The sequence below is a fragment of the Hibiscus syriacus genome, unplaced genomic scaffold (assembly GCF_006381635.1).
Source record: "Hibiscus syriacus cultivar Baekdansim isolate YM2019G1 unplaced genomic scaffold, ASM638163v2 tig00112206_pilon, whole genome shotgun sequence".
Classification (NCBI taxonomy): domain Eukaryota; kingdom Viridiplantae; phylum Streptophyta; class Magnoliopsida; order Malvales; family Malvaceae; genus Hibiscus; species Hibiscus syriacus.
The window spans coordinates 916,413-930,936 of NW_024063267.1; the positions used below are offsets into that span (position 1 = coordinate 916,413).

Sequence of the window (14,524 nt, forward strand, 5' to 3'; positions counted from 1 at the left end):
TTTTAAATTAAATATTATTATTTTTAAATCTAAACATAACACGTGTCACTTAACGATTTTTTTTAACGGAAGACGCCTAAAGTGTAACGGAAAAAACATTAGACACCTATTTTTAACGAATAATTTTTAGACAATAAAAATCAAATTTTAATATAATTTAGGTAATTATTTTTATATTAAACATTTTAATTTTCTTATAAAAATTGAAAATAAATTCTTTTATTTTAGTTTATCAAAATCTGATTTAATACTTTATTAAGGTTACAAATTAGTGCAAATATTGATAAATACAAAATTTGAGTTGTTCATTTTTATTAATTTATTATATTTAAATTGTTAACAACCAATTTTGACTCATTCCTTCAAATAAATTATAAAATAATAATATTTAAAATAGTTAATAATAAGGTTAATTATATTTAAATAAAGCTTATTCATGGTTAATTTCTGAAATGGTATATTTAAAGCAAAGCGTGTTAGATATAAATATTTTTTAATAGGAATGAACTTTATTTACGTGACAATAAATTAATTAAAGCTTTCATAAGTTTGACCAAAACTAAAAAAAATTTAAATAAATATTAATTTTATCCAAAAAAAAAGGGTGTCCACGACATATATAAAAACGTATGTTTATATGAATAGGGATGGATATGAGACCCGAACTTAACGGGTTTTAATCCGACCCGACCCGATCATGTCGATTTTTCTTTTAAATTAAATTCGGTTCTAATTTTTTTAAATGTGAGATTTAATGATCTCATTAGTGAAATTGTTGATTTTGAATTGTTAAATACGTATCTTAATTGATCAAATCAATAATAATAGGAAGTTTTGCATACTTAATTTCGAGCATTTCAAAAGACAACAACGGTCATGAAATTTTGAGTATCCAAAATTTCCTTTAACTGTTGTGCTAATGTGGATTTGATAAAGCTTATGAAGTATCTTTAACAAGTAAAATATCAAATAACTTCGGTTATGTTATTCTTAAATCTATATTAGTTTTTCAAAGATTTAAATAAAACATTTTAAATATATATTTATTAAATAATTGAATATGCGTGTTGTTGTTGCTCAATTCGACTCATATTTATGTTATTGACACATATTATACATATATTTTTATTTTAGATAAAATTCACATATATTTTTATGTATCTTTTATTTGGACCTAACCATTTTACAAACCCTTGTAGCTATACCTTTTTGTAGACAAAGACACGACTTTGAAATATGTGTTTAGTGTGGCAAAAAAAGAATGTTGATACGAAAATAGTATCAAATTAAGAATTAATTATTTGTGGGGTGATATTTAGGTAAATAGGCCAAATTCCGCAACGTCTTTTAATGTTCCTGATTTTCATTACTAAAAAGAAAAAAGGTTAATATACGCATTTAATATCTAAACTATTAGTTTTAGTCTATTTTTATATATAAACTTTTAATTTTTTCAAAATCATATCTAAACTTTAATTTTTATTTTATTTTAGTATCATGTCGTTAGAAATTTATCATGTTTAATACATAAACTATTAGTTTTGGTCCATTTTAACAGTTAAACTTTTAATTTATTCAAAACTTAACGTTAAATTTTAAATGAAGTACTAAAATAAAACTAAAATTTTAAATGACCATACACTAAGATGAAACAAAAACAAAATTTTAGGTATTGTTTTAAATAAGAACGTTTAGATGCTAAAACGGACTGAAACTAATAGTGTAGGTAATAAAGTGTAATTTACCCAAAAAGAAAAATCTTTTGATTTTAACTTCCACAAACAAACCCTAACCCTAAACATTATTTTCTCCCCGCTCATCCCCTCTAGTCCTCTCAATCGGGACAATGTCTCACTTCGGAAGGTCAGGCCCTCCCGACATCACCGACACGTACTCTCTTCTCGTCCTCAACATCACCTTCCGTAAGCTTATTTCTCTTCGTCTCTCGCCCGGTTTTTTTTTTTTTTTAACAATTTCTCTGTGTCTACGAGTTTGTTTATACTGTGATTGAATCCTTCGATTTGGTTTGGGTTTTAATTTGTGTAGGCACGACTGCTGATGATTTGTTTCCGCTGTTCGACAAGTACGGGAAGGTCGTCGACATCTTCATTCCGAAAGATCGAAGGTTCATTCTCTCTTTTCATCTCTTTCTCGATTTTTGGGAATTTTTAAAGATAACTTTTGTTTGCTTGACGGTAGGACTGGTGATTCTCGAGGTTTTGCATTTGTGCGCTACAAGTATGCGGATGAGGCTCAGAAAGCTGTAGATAGGCTCGATGGTTCATTTCTTGAACACGTTCACTCTCCTTTTTTCATATATTTTGGAGCTTTTATATGTATTAAATGTAGGTAACTGATTCAATATGTTGTGACATTTCATTATTCATTTAGGGAGAGTCGTCGATGGTCGGGAGATAACTGTTCAGTTTGCAAAATATGGGCCTAATGCAGAGAGGATGTAAGTAGTATGCTAGTTGTTATTCATTTATATATATTTGACTGGATCATATTGGAAGCCGAATGTGCTGATGTATGCAGTAAGAAATCATTTGATGAAAATGTAAATTTGACTCTTGTTTTAAGAAGGTATATCATGAAGGAAAACACCCTGTTTGGTTTTCACAGGGATAATGTCCACTTGCTTAAGTAATTGGTATAGGTAGTTAACTCATTAGTATCTACTATGGAAGCTTAAAAAGCTTGTTTGGCATGCTCACTTAACATTTGAGGCTACATCTGTGCTGTTTATTTTTTTAACGTATATTTCCTTATCCTTTTAGTATTTTTTATTCCTAATATTTGTCTTAAGGCCTACACAGTGTAGCGAGTTTCATGTACTTTGGTGATTTCCATTGCAGTCAGAAAGGAAGGATTATTGAATCATTTCCAAAGTCAAGAAGCCGCAGTCCTCGCAGAAGGTAAGTTATTCTGTGCATTCTTTTTCTTTGAAAGCTTTTTGTCAGTGTCTCATTTTCTATGATTGATAGCATTTCTTTGGCTTGTGACTACTTTTCTGATGAGTTACTATAGATATAAATGAAGGGGTAACCATGGGGGTTTATCACAGATTTTTCCTTACCAAATGAAGCACTCTAGATTAGCAGTAGCATGAAGGTGACAGTGCTACATGGATAAATTGATTTACTTATTTATCTGCATGTTCCTGTGTTGAGTATCCTAATGCACTAATTGTGGTTTATTTCCCATTTATATCTTTACAATTCTATATTTGATTCTTTATCAGATTTGATTTCCCGGAGGGAAGTCCAGTGCTTGGTTGGTTGGATGTATAATGTCTTTTAAGTTTACTTGAATAACAAAATCTATATGGATTGGTTTTATTCTTTATGATCTCCTGGATATGTAATGTTTGTTGTGTTTAATATATTCAGGCACCGGGATGACCATTACAAAGATGCGGATTATAGAAGTCGTAGTAGAAGCTATGACAGATCTGAGCATGATCGATATCGTGGGAAAGACAGAGACTCTCGTCGCCGAAGTAGGAGCCGTAGTGATAGTCCTATCCATTCTAAAGGGAGAGGAAGGCGTCGTTATGATGATGATCGGCGAAGTAGCAGTCGATCAAGGAGGTTTGTACTTTGCAATTCATGACGTTCAATTCTTTTATCTCCCCATTTTCTTTAGTTAACTCATTGTGATGTTTTTGTAATTCAGTGCATCTCCTGCTCGCCGTAGTCCTAGTCCTCGAAAGAGTCCTTCCCCACGTAGGGCATCTCCACCTAGGGGTGAAAGTCCCGATAGACGGAGCCGCAGTGGAAGGTCTCGAAGTCCTCGAAATGTTTCACCTAGGGGTGAAAGTCCTGTTAGACAGAGCCGCGGTGGACAGTCTCCAAGTCCTCAAAGTGTTTCCCCGCGAGGCCGACCTGCTGCTGATTCACGGAGCCCATCTTCTTGAGACTTGGAGATTGATGTAAGATTTTCCCCATTTTGTTTACTTTCACCCTACTTTTTTTATCTTCAATTTCTTTTTTTGTAAATTGTTTATTCAACCAGTTATGCTGACATCCCTGCTTTTGTATTTTGTAGGAATTATCTTGCTGATGCCATTGGAATTCCCTGAGATTTGACGCAGCATGTTGCCGGTTGCTATTTTGTTAATGTTGAGGACATTCAAATATCATTTGTTTTGTTGTATTGGTAGGACTTGTTTGTGTTTTAATCGATTGTCCTGAACCTTCTGTCTCCATTACATAAGCTGTGTCATGGTGTCTGACTTTTGTAGTTAGTAGCTTGATGTTTGGGTACCCCATTAAAGATTCTGTGATGCGAGTCTTATCATAGTTTGCTCCCTAATACATGTTTTTAAATTCTTGATTATTATTATTTTCTAAAAATGCTGATTCATCTCAAACCGTCTGTTGGCTTTTATAGCAATGTTCGGGGAAAGAGTGAGTTGGGCAAATGACCATGATGTTGCTGTTGGTGCTGTTTTTATCTATTGATGAATGACCGTGATTGTGATGCTGGGTTATTGCAGTATGCTGATTGCAGGGACTGTTTGTTAACTGTTTTTAACTGAAAGATGTGGTGATTGGTAAGAGCAGTTAATCATGTCTCGGTTTCCACAACACATTCTATCTTTCTGGTGTCTGATGTTTGCATCTGATTAATCCTTGGGTATTCTGATTTCTAAATATTGGCTTTGGGGCTTAGTTGCTGTGATGGTAGTAAGGCACCCTAGATTTTTTGACCTGTTGGTTGCTTTGTTAATTGAGCTCTCTTGCATGAGACCTGATACGGTCTGGTCTGGTCTGGTCTGGTCGAAGCCTTATAGCTGCATTAAATGAACATGAAGGCTGGTATCTATTTAACTGTTTGATTGTTGTATTCTATTAAAAATGTTTTGAGTTGTAGCACAGTTGACCGTGACTGTAGCTGTGGAGTGGTGGCTCGCCGATAACCACCGAGTACCAACTAATAATCTGTAGCAGACTGTTGCTTCCTTGTTGATCATGTTGAAAACGATTTTAGCAGTCGTATGGCCTTCTGCCTTGCCTGCTTGTAGCGGGCCGTTACTGCCCTTCCTGCAGGGTCGTGTCAGTTTTAACAAATGCGGTGTCGAAATGCATACGATATGCTGTCCCCGATCGGATGTTTGGTTAATTTTTTTTTTATCTTCAATCGAAGTCATATATCTATCATTCTTACCTAGAACAGCTCTATATTCATTCGTTCCTAGTCCTATTGTAGTGATATCATTCGTTATGAAAATGGTGTTAATGTTTAAGTGTTTAAATCGACGTTTGTGAATGTGAGATGGCTTATTTTTTGTGTACTCCCTAGAAAAATATTTTGATTTTATAAATACTGATTTTTATATTTTAAAAAAATAAATTACTATAATTTTGTGTATTTATATCGTGTTTATGAAATAAATCTTTCTAATTATGTTATATAAATCAATATTATATTTTATATTAAATATTAAAGTTTATTATAGTTCACTAAACTACAGTAGAAACTCTTTAAATTAATATTCGGTAAATTAATAAATTCTCTAAAATAATAAATTTGTCCGGTACTGACTTGGGCCAATGTAAAAAATTGAAAAATTCGATAAAATAATAAGATAATAATTTTTCGTGAGATCCTTTATAATTTTCGGTCCCAAGAAAATCATAAATTAATAATTCATAGAAACTGAAAAAAATATATTACACTATATTGAAATATGATTCAATAGTTGTCTGTTTTCCTTTAAAGTTCAAGTCTATTTGGAGTTCATTATTAATTAAACTCATCTCTTGTAACGTAATTCTAAAAAGTATAGACTAATTTGTCTTTTTGTTTGGTATGTACAGTATAATTATTTAAAAACTCTTTAAATTAATAATTATTAATTTATCGATAAATTAATAACTCTCTAAATTAATAAATTTCTCCGGTCCTGACATTATTAATTTATAGAGTTTTAACTGTATGTTCACTTTTAAAAGTTGCAAATAATTAGAAATTTTATCAGATTGTTATTGAATGGAATGATTATTAAATTTATTATATTGTTATAAAATGATCATTAAAATTTATTAAATTGTACAAAGTGGTCATTGAAAATTATTGAATTGAGGTTTTAGAATTATGGAACTTTATTATTGTTATAACGTTGTGATGATTATTTTATAACTTTTAAATTTTTAATGATAGAAAGATCATTTAAACATGATTAATTAAGAATTCATTAAATGACTTCAGTGGTAAGAAAGAATATTGATCTCTTTGTGAAATTCGGGTTCGAATAGTTACATCTATATGGTGTATAATTTCAATGATTAAGAAAGATTTTAAATTAAAAAAAATTAAAAAATAAGTTGAAAAGAATGGTGACCAAAAAAGTTGAAAAAATAATGGTGGCCAAAATAGAAGAATCTAAAATACGCATGCCCTTATGGCAATTTCCTGGATACAAAACAATTCCACCGAAAATTTTCAACAACGCGAAGAGGCATTATATATATATATATATATATATATCTATCCAACGCCATTAGAGAAACCTTCCCTTTGAATTTACGATCTCCGCAGAGTGCTTGGCAATTCAGGTGCCCGATCTCTCTAATTTCATGTTTTCTTTCCTCTGACCTTCAAATTTAAGGCCAATTTATTCTCGTTTACTTATTATTTTGTAGAACATTACATATACATATACTAGCATCTACTGTTTTGTTTTCTATTATTTTATGTAATTTTGATTTGACTGCCAGTTAGGTGTGGATCTTCATAAGTTATTAATTCCATTTTCTAGCTTAAGTAAGGATCTCGTTCCTTTTCTGTCTAATCAATTCTATTTAACTGCTAGTTTTTATTGTATATTTATAGATCTTGATTTAATGTTTTCGCTGTGGTTTTTCATCTGTATGTATTATAAACTTTAAAAGTTAGGTGCATATGTATTTAATTCGATTTTCTAGCCCACGTATCTGATTTCTTTAATTCAGATTAATTAAGTTTGATGGTTTAATTAATTCTTTTCTACTGCGGGAAATTGGTTTTGATGTATAACACCATGCATCAATAAAAAAATATTTAGGAATACTGCCTGGAAAGTTGTAATTTATTGAATGAATATGGTTGTCACTCAAGTTTTCTTTCCTTTATTTTCTGTTTTTCATTTTTTGAATATGAATGTTTAGTTAACTATCTTAATTGTCATCAAATGCTTTAACTAATAGTTGCCAGGTGCTTTTTCGATTATGTATAGAGTACAGTATCCATTCATTGAGAGCTGTAAATACTTGTTTCATGGCCTTTTGGTTGATGTTTTACCTCTGATTTACTTGGATATTATATTTTTATTCTACATTGCCACCTTTTTTTTTTGGCTGGGAAATAAGTGAAGTTTCTTTTTGGGGTTTCTATGATCTGTCGAAGTTTTAGCATTTCTGAAGTTTTGTGCCAACCATTTGTGTGCTACACATAGCTGCTATTAGTTGGGTGGGTGCAAGGAGCTAATCTCAGGTATGGAGATTGACAAGGAGCAAGGACAAGTAGAAGGACAGGAGTTCGAAAAATCCATGCCGTCATCTCAAGAGGAGGTGTGCTCTTATCTTGCATCATTGTATAATGTTGATTGTTAACCATCTTAGTTATCTATGATTATCTAATTGCCTTATCATTGATTTATTTATTCTTTTATGTCTATATTTAGGAGGAAGCTATAAAGAAAAAATATGGTGGAATTAAGCCCAAGAAACCACCACTCATTTCTAAGGTAATTTCTGTGCGGAATTGTAAGTGTAAAGTGTTCGGTTACGGGTTTGTGCTGATTCTCGTTGAAGTTTATGCCAGGACCATGAACGTGCTTACTTTGACTCTGCTGACTGGGCACTAGGAAAGGTACTTTAAAGAGTCTCCAAATCCCAATCAACATTTATTTTTGGTTATCGTAGCTTGGCAATGTCAAATTGCTAATGAATCCTGATTAAGCTGAAGTTTCCGATATCTTCTTGTATTTTGGATACCAACAGCAAGGTGTTAATAAGCCGAAAGGACCACTTGAAGCCCTCCGTCCCAAATTGCAGGTATTAATTTAATGCTTGTAAAATCATTTGATTTAATATTCTCTTCTTGTATTATAGGATTTGACTTCCTTGCACTGCATATTTTGGTCCAGATTTGATGAATATTGGAGAACTTTTAATGTGGATGTGTATTTTAAGAATTATTGTTAATTGCAATGATTAGTAAGAGCAACGGAGTAGGTAGTCCCTTGCTAATGCTTCAGGATAGAACTGTTTAAAGAAAGCTTAAATCGATCTGATCCAATTTTCTAGGGTGCCTCACTCTGATATACTTGATTAAGACTCTTTAATTGGGTCACAAATAGACCTCTTTATGGTTCAAAATAGTAAACCGGCTTGGCTAGAACTTTTGCATCTCTAGAGGAGCAAAAGGGATTGCAATAGTTAGATTCTCTTAAGGTCTTCAGCTACTGGATTAAATAGTTTAAACAATTGTTTCTTGACCTTTTAGTAACATGAGTTGGAAGACCAAATCCATGCAGAATGTTGATTGGGGTTTTTGGATTTTCTTGCTTTATATTTATGTTGGAAAAGGGAAGATGATGTAAAAGAATCTTGTTACTACCAAGATCTGAATTATAGCACACGTTATTTGTGTAGTATATTGACATGATGCCAGTGGTTGTTTCTATAATTATTTTGAAGAGCAAATTGATGGTTCTGAACTTCTGATACATGAATTTATCAAGAATCATTTGTGATAAGGATTTTATGCAGTTCATGTTTGTTATTTCAAACATTTTACCTTTGAGAAAGAGAAAAAAATGGTTTGAGGGCGATCTGTTCAAATGTAGTTTACCTTTATTTCGTGTACACTATTTTTCTTGTGTGTATTTTGAAGTCCGCTGAGGTATTTCTGATTTTGATAAAGCTAATAATTAGCAGCATATCATATGGTCTACAATAGATTCAAGGGTCATAATGATGAATCTTACTGTTCTTACATCCTAATTTTGTGTTCTGTGAGTTGATCACTTTGTGCAAATTTATTTAGTAATGCTATGATGCTTATGATTACTTACTTTTCTGCATTTTTTTGTTCAGCCCACACAACAACAAACACGATATAGGAAATCCCCTTGTGCCCCATCTGAAGGTGAAGGTATGCCTAGTTACTGAACTTGACATGGCAAACTTGTATCGATGAATGTTCTTTTTGCATCTGCATTTTCTTTTTCTGCGGCAAAACGGCCCTTTAATCAATTCCATTCATCATGCCATCATGTAGATGGAGGGAGTGCTCAACTGGAGGATGGAACTGCCAACGAGTGAGAAACTTTCTTCAATCTTCTGATCATGTCAGGACTATTGATCGTTATTCTGATACCTGGCCAGGTAATCAATAGTTTTCAATTGTTCCCATGAATAAACTCTGTGAAGATGTTCCGATATTAGTTAAGTTTGATAAATTACAACATTAATGCAGTCAAGAATTGTGAGAACTGAAATGTCTATCGGTCCAACTTTTTTTCACATGTGGAACATTAATCTTCGTGACACGAGTAAAATCACTTACTGGACAAATTTCCCCTGATTATTATCATATTCAGCCTATGTTAGGCATTCTCATTGCTCCATGGAAGTGAACCGGTCATTTCACTTTCGCATGTTATTTAAAGGGTAAGCTTGTAGATATGATCAGACGGGGTCTTGGTTGATGCTTAATGCAAAAACCTTCCCTTCAACTACTGACCCCGGATCTTAGTTAAAAAAAACGAGAAAGAGCTGCACCGAATCTGCCATGATCCTGAAACATATATATTCCACTAAATAGTGTCTTCAGCAACCTTTGATCAACCCGACCAAGAAACCGACAACAATGTTGTTGTTCTTGTCCTTGTTGCTTTTGAGTTCCCGTAGCACAAGGTATTCCAAAGAGCAGCCTGTTTTGGTTGCAAAAGCTTTGTTGATCCCTTTGATGTCGATTCCCGACCTGGTAATCACTGATCGAATTAGACTCTCTCGACCATCCACATTTTTCATCCTCGGTTGTTTTGCAAAAAAATTCTCCGGGTGTTGTATGTACCAGATCAAACCTGAAGTTCCTTCCCGAATTGCCCACATTTGCTTCGCTTCTCTTGACGGACCCAACTGAACTCACGGCCATATAATTGCTGGTAGGAATTAGTATGGCTCTTGCTTGGCCATTGTTCCTTTGGCTCAAAACTGAAATGATCGTCTTCAGGTCTGTAGTTTTCCCACTTTGGAGTGCATCATAAAGAGTCTTTCTGTTGCACATCGCCAAGCTCATATCCGCTCTACAACTGTAATTCCGACAACGATATCTAAACAGCCATTGGAACCTAAGCAAGACGATAAAAAGTCCCATAAAACGAGTTGAGACTTCAAGTTTGAGATAGCGACTTAATCCGCCATTGATTTTCGCAGTTAAAAGCTTTTTGAGGTTGGATTTATATCGAGTTTGATAGCAGTGCTTGATCCGTAACAACTCCGAAGATGTTCTAATGCAAGCCACTTCGTTGAGGCTATTGATGTTTAGGCTTCCTCCGAATTACGAACGCCTCATTAGCCGAGCATCACGTTCGTGAGGTTCAACCATGAGGAGATAAGGTAGCCCCTCCCCCTACAGATATGACATTAACTGGAGAAGATCTTGACTGCACCTGGCGAGTGTAAATACGGCGAACGAGTTTAAATGCATTTGGGTCTCGATTTATAAATTTTCCGACGAGTTCCTTGTTGCTAAATAAAAAATTGGATAAAGTACACAAATGGTTCTCAAATTATAGGGTATTATTTTATTAAGTCCCTCGACTATTAAAAGTTATAAAATGGTTCTCCGACTATATAATGTTGCTTTATTGAGTCATTCAACTATTGAAATTTCTAAAATGGTCATCCGACTATTCAATATGTTATAAACTTGTCATTTTTATTAAAAAAATGATATTATGTTGATTGTTATATAATAAAATCTGATCTTATAATCTCAAACGAATATCATATTTTGGTCATCATGTTAATGTTTAACTTAGACAACAGTCAATTTTTTACGAAAGAGCATGAGTTTGAAACATAATTAATAGTCGAGTTATCATTTTATAACTTTTAATAGTCGAGGAGTTTATAAAGTAACATTTTATAGTTTGAGGATCATTTTGTAAAATTGAGAAATCATTTGTGTACTTAATTAATAACCTTAATCCAACGTCCGAATGGAACAAATGGTAAAAGATTCTACGGTGACAAAAAAAAAAATCAAATGCACGCTTGTTTCTGTATTTTTTTAGAAAGTTTTTGTAATTTTTTATATTTACATATAAAAAATTGAACTATATTTCATACATTAAAGAAGAAGCAATCATTCAACCATAACGAAGAAAATTGAAATATTTTCCAGTAAATCGACAAAAACCAACATCCTCTGTAGTCAAGGAATTCTTGTTATTCCTTGAAGACCCGAATTCGAACACCATAAATGTAAGAGTGTGAGCGTTCAATATCAAAAGAAAAAGAATGTAAATGATCTTAGAACATATACTGTCATGTGTTTATCTCAATTAATAAAAAAAATTAAAACAAATCATAAAATAATATTCAAATATTAGGACAAAGAAAAAAAATCTCCATGTGACGCAAATTTGTGATTAAATTAGGCATGAGATGAACAGATAAAGAACCTAAGATAGAGTGCATTACTCACTATTTTTCTCCAATTAAAAGTGCCTTTATGATAGCATAGGACATCCCATCACCTAGAGGAAAGAAATGGCCTGCACCCGGAATTTCATGATAGCGAATCCAGGGTCGCTGCTCGGCGATGTAGCGGTTTATTATAATAGGCACAATCTTATCCCGATCCCCATGCCAAAGGTGTACAGAGCCCTCATTGTTCGGAAATGGATTTGCTAGATCGAGAGGATCGAATTCCCATGCACCGTGTAAAACTATAAGATCATGATGAAGGGACTCAAACACTCCTTGTGTAATTTGTTGCGACGCCTGGCTCGACAAAGCATCTGACCTGCCGGCTAAAACACTAGTTGCAGGGAACAGTTTCCGAGTGTTCCACCAGTAAACGAGCCAGGGGGCATAGTGAGCAACGCGAATTGCCCACCGGTCTTTCATCGACTTCTGGTTGAAGGCTTCATTTGATACGTTTGCGGGAAAATTAGACCACCAATAAGTAACAGCCGGAGCTAATACTGCTACTCCAGCTAACCTTTGAGGTATGTACTTAAGACATCTCCAAATTGCCTGCCCTCCCAGGGAATAGCCGATTACATAGAATTTGGATCCTAGTTCCAACTGATCAGCAAGCTCTTCGATATCCATTGCCAGGTTCTTTACTGTTCGTTTTGGATTCGGATCACTTTCCCCGTACCTGGTCTGTCAAAAGACACAACGTAGACCCCTAACTCTTCAATAATTTCTGGAGATAGAGTAGTTGCAACATAAGCATTATGCCTACTAGACTTGAAACCATGGACGTAGATAATTTTATACTTGGCCACATCTGTTGGAACACCGTATTCTTTGTAGGCTAAACACCTTCCATCTTTTAGCCTTTTCTCGGTGCTGTCACGGGGGACCATTCGGAGAACCGCATATCTTCGGCGGAGGTGGTTGGATCACCTGGAAATCCATGCCAAAATCCCCACAAACGACACTGCTAGTATTTTCTTGAAGATACCTGAAAACTTCTACCTTGTAATGTAAATATTTTGATAAAAGTAACTAGCATGGTGGAAGTTCACAGAGAGCTATAACTTGGAGCATATAACCAAGCAGTGCAACAAGCAGCCGAGAAGGATTAAAGGTTAGCAAACGCCACAGACCATAGATGATAGCTAGCAATATGTCAAATCTCCACTTCTGGTATAGGAGTGTTCAGTCTGCTATTGTCAAGGATATGGAAGTTGAATATAATCATTAACATGCATTAGCACTTTATGAAGACCTCAACATATCAGCAACGAGTCGACGACAACCTTAAAAGAATGGAATTAGAAACGTAAGTCGGTCGGACAGTATGTGCGAGAACACCAGAGGGGAAAGTTGCATGTGCAAAGCCATTCTATATCTAAACACAATCCTAAAACATCTACAGGCCATCAGTTAGTCAAAAACATGTCTAGCATTGTTACCTATAACAACGACTAAACATGCACAAAGTAATAATAAATAAAGATAAAGCGCACATAGATTTGTGTAAAAACCCTAAAAATGAAAAATCACAGCCACAACCAACACAAAGTAATAGTAATAGATAAAGATAAAGAATACATAGATTTATGTGTAAAATCCCTAAAGATGAAAAATCACATCTACAACCAAGGGAGTAGAATTTCATTGTAGTATACAGCGGCAGATCCAGAAACACTTTTGAGGATCGACACACGTATGTTAACACCATAACTTTTTTAAATGAGGTGCCTAGAAATAAAATTTTAGGTAGGCACCGTCAATAAAATAAACAACTAATCAAAGAAAACTCAGATTTCAGGGTGTTCATACGTAACTTGTTCTTTACTCTACACGTATAATTCAACATCTCATGCTTGAATGATCAGCTAACGTTTTCCAAATCACTTAATTTCCATATCAAACAAATATCAAGGACCATATAGTTCAAAAGCAATCACAAGCACACATGCACAATTACCTTCCTTGGCAAGCCATACAATCACACACATTTTTTCATTTTAAGATCAATGACTTTTGTTCGAAACACAACTCACTCATTGGATAAACGGACTCCATACAACTCCCGTTTTGCTTGCACACTCACATACGTTCAAAACCACGAATTACTGAGCAAACTCAACACCCAACCTTACCCCGTATCTTCTAGGAGTAAAGCTCAACGTACCATCCGAACCTCGTATAATCCTGAATCACACACTAATAGAAAACACATAGAGCACTCTTTCCTAGCACGCCTTTCATATCCAAAGATCCTATTGAGAACAATAGTCAATTAATCCAATTCACTTAGAATGGTTGTCAATGATGCATAGTTTTCACATATTGATTCAAATACATTTTGAAACACACTTACGGATGATTGTCATGATCAACCCACATATTTGGAGTGAGAAAGTTCAACTCATCCAATATTCACATTCAAAATATATAGGTTTCACAAACCGTTTCCAAAATCCTATGCATCATTTGCAACATCATATTCATAATTCACATTCTCATTTCCGTCACAAGTGGCATCATATGTAAATCAACATAATCATATTCATCATCATAATAACCAAATAACATAATATATAGAATTACAAATGCAATACTACACAAACCTCAACCTTGAATCATGTTCATTTCCTACGAATGAGAGCCACTCACCTTGCTGTTCGGAAACCGAAAACGCTTCAAACACTACCTCACATTCACTAAACTCAAGCACCAAGTTTCCTTAACTAACAACACAATAAGAACCTTGCAAAGCAAATTAACACATCAGAATCTAATCTAAAATAAAGCAGAATCCTCTGTTTCTAAAACAGAGC

At 33.9% G+C, this 14,524-nt stretch overlaps 2 protein-coding genes and 2 pseudogenes across 2 annotated transcripts; 2 read left to right on the top strand and 2 right to left on the bottom strand.

The window, feature by feature from the left end:
• Nucleotides 1–1,754: 1,754 nt before the first annotated feature.
• On the top strand, nucleotides 1,755–4,634 carry LOC120175407 (serine/arginine-rich splicing factor SC35-like). Its single transcript, XM_039182030.1, has 9 exons — nucleotides 1,755–1,922; nucleotides 2,047–2,125; nucleotides 2,200–2,279; nucleotides 2,392–2,458; nucleotides 2,859–2,918; nucleotides 3,393–3,593; nucleotides 3,679–3,934; nucleotides 4,051–4,161; nucleotides 4,396–4,634. The coding sequence occupies exons 1-7, from the start codon at nucleotides 1,847–1,849 to the stop codon at nucleotides 3,917–3,919; spliced, it is 804 nt and encodes a 267-aa protein (XP_039037961.1). The 5' UTR covers nucleotides 1,755–1,846; the 3' UTR covers nucleotides 3,920–3,934; nucleotides 4,051–4,161; nucleotides 4,396–4,634.
• A 1,836-nt stretch (nucleotides 4,635–6,470) lies between these two features.
• On the top strand, nucleotides 6,471–9,585 carry LOC120175409. Its single transcript, XM_039182032.1, has 7 exons — nucleotides 6,471–6,563; nucleotides 7,393–7,556; nucleotides 7,670–7,732; nucleotides 7,810–7,857; nucleotides 7,989–8,042; nucleotides 9,087–9,144; nucleotides 9,271–9,585. The coding sequence occupies exons 2-7, from the start codon at nucleotides 7,482–7,484 to the stop codon at nucleotides 9,312–9,314; spliced, it is 342 nt and encodes a 113-aa protein (XP_039037963.1). The 5' UTR covers nucleotides 6,471–6,563; nucleotides 7,393–7,481; the 3' UTR covers nucleotides 9,315–9,585.
• Nucleotides 9,586–9,784: 199 nt separating this feature from the next.
• Nucleotides 9,785–10,371, bottom strand: LOC120175515 (annotated as a pseudogene).
• A 1,334-nt stretch (nucleotides 10,372–11,705) lies between these two features.
• Nucleotides 11,706–13,699, bottom strand: LOC120175516 (annotated as a pseudogene).
• Between the last annotated feature and the right edge of the window lie 825 nt (nucleotides 13,700–14,524).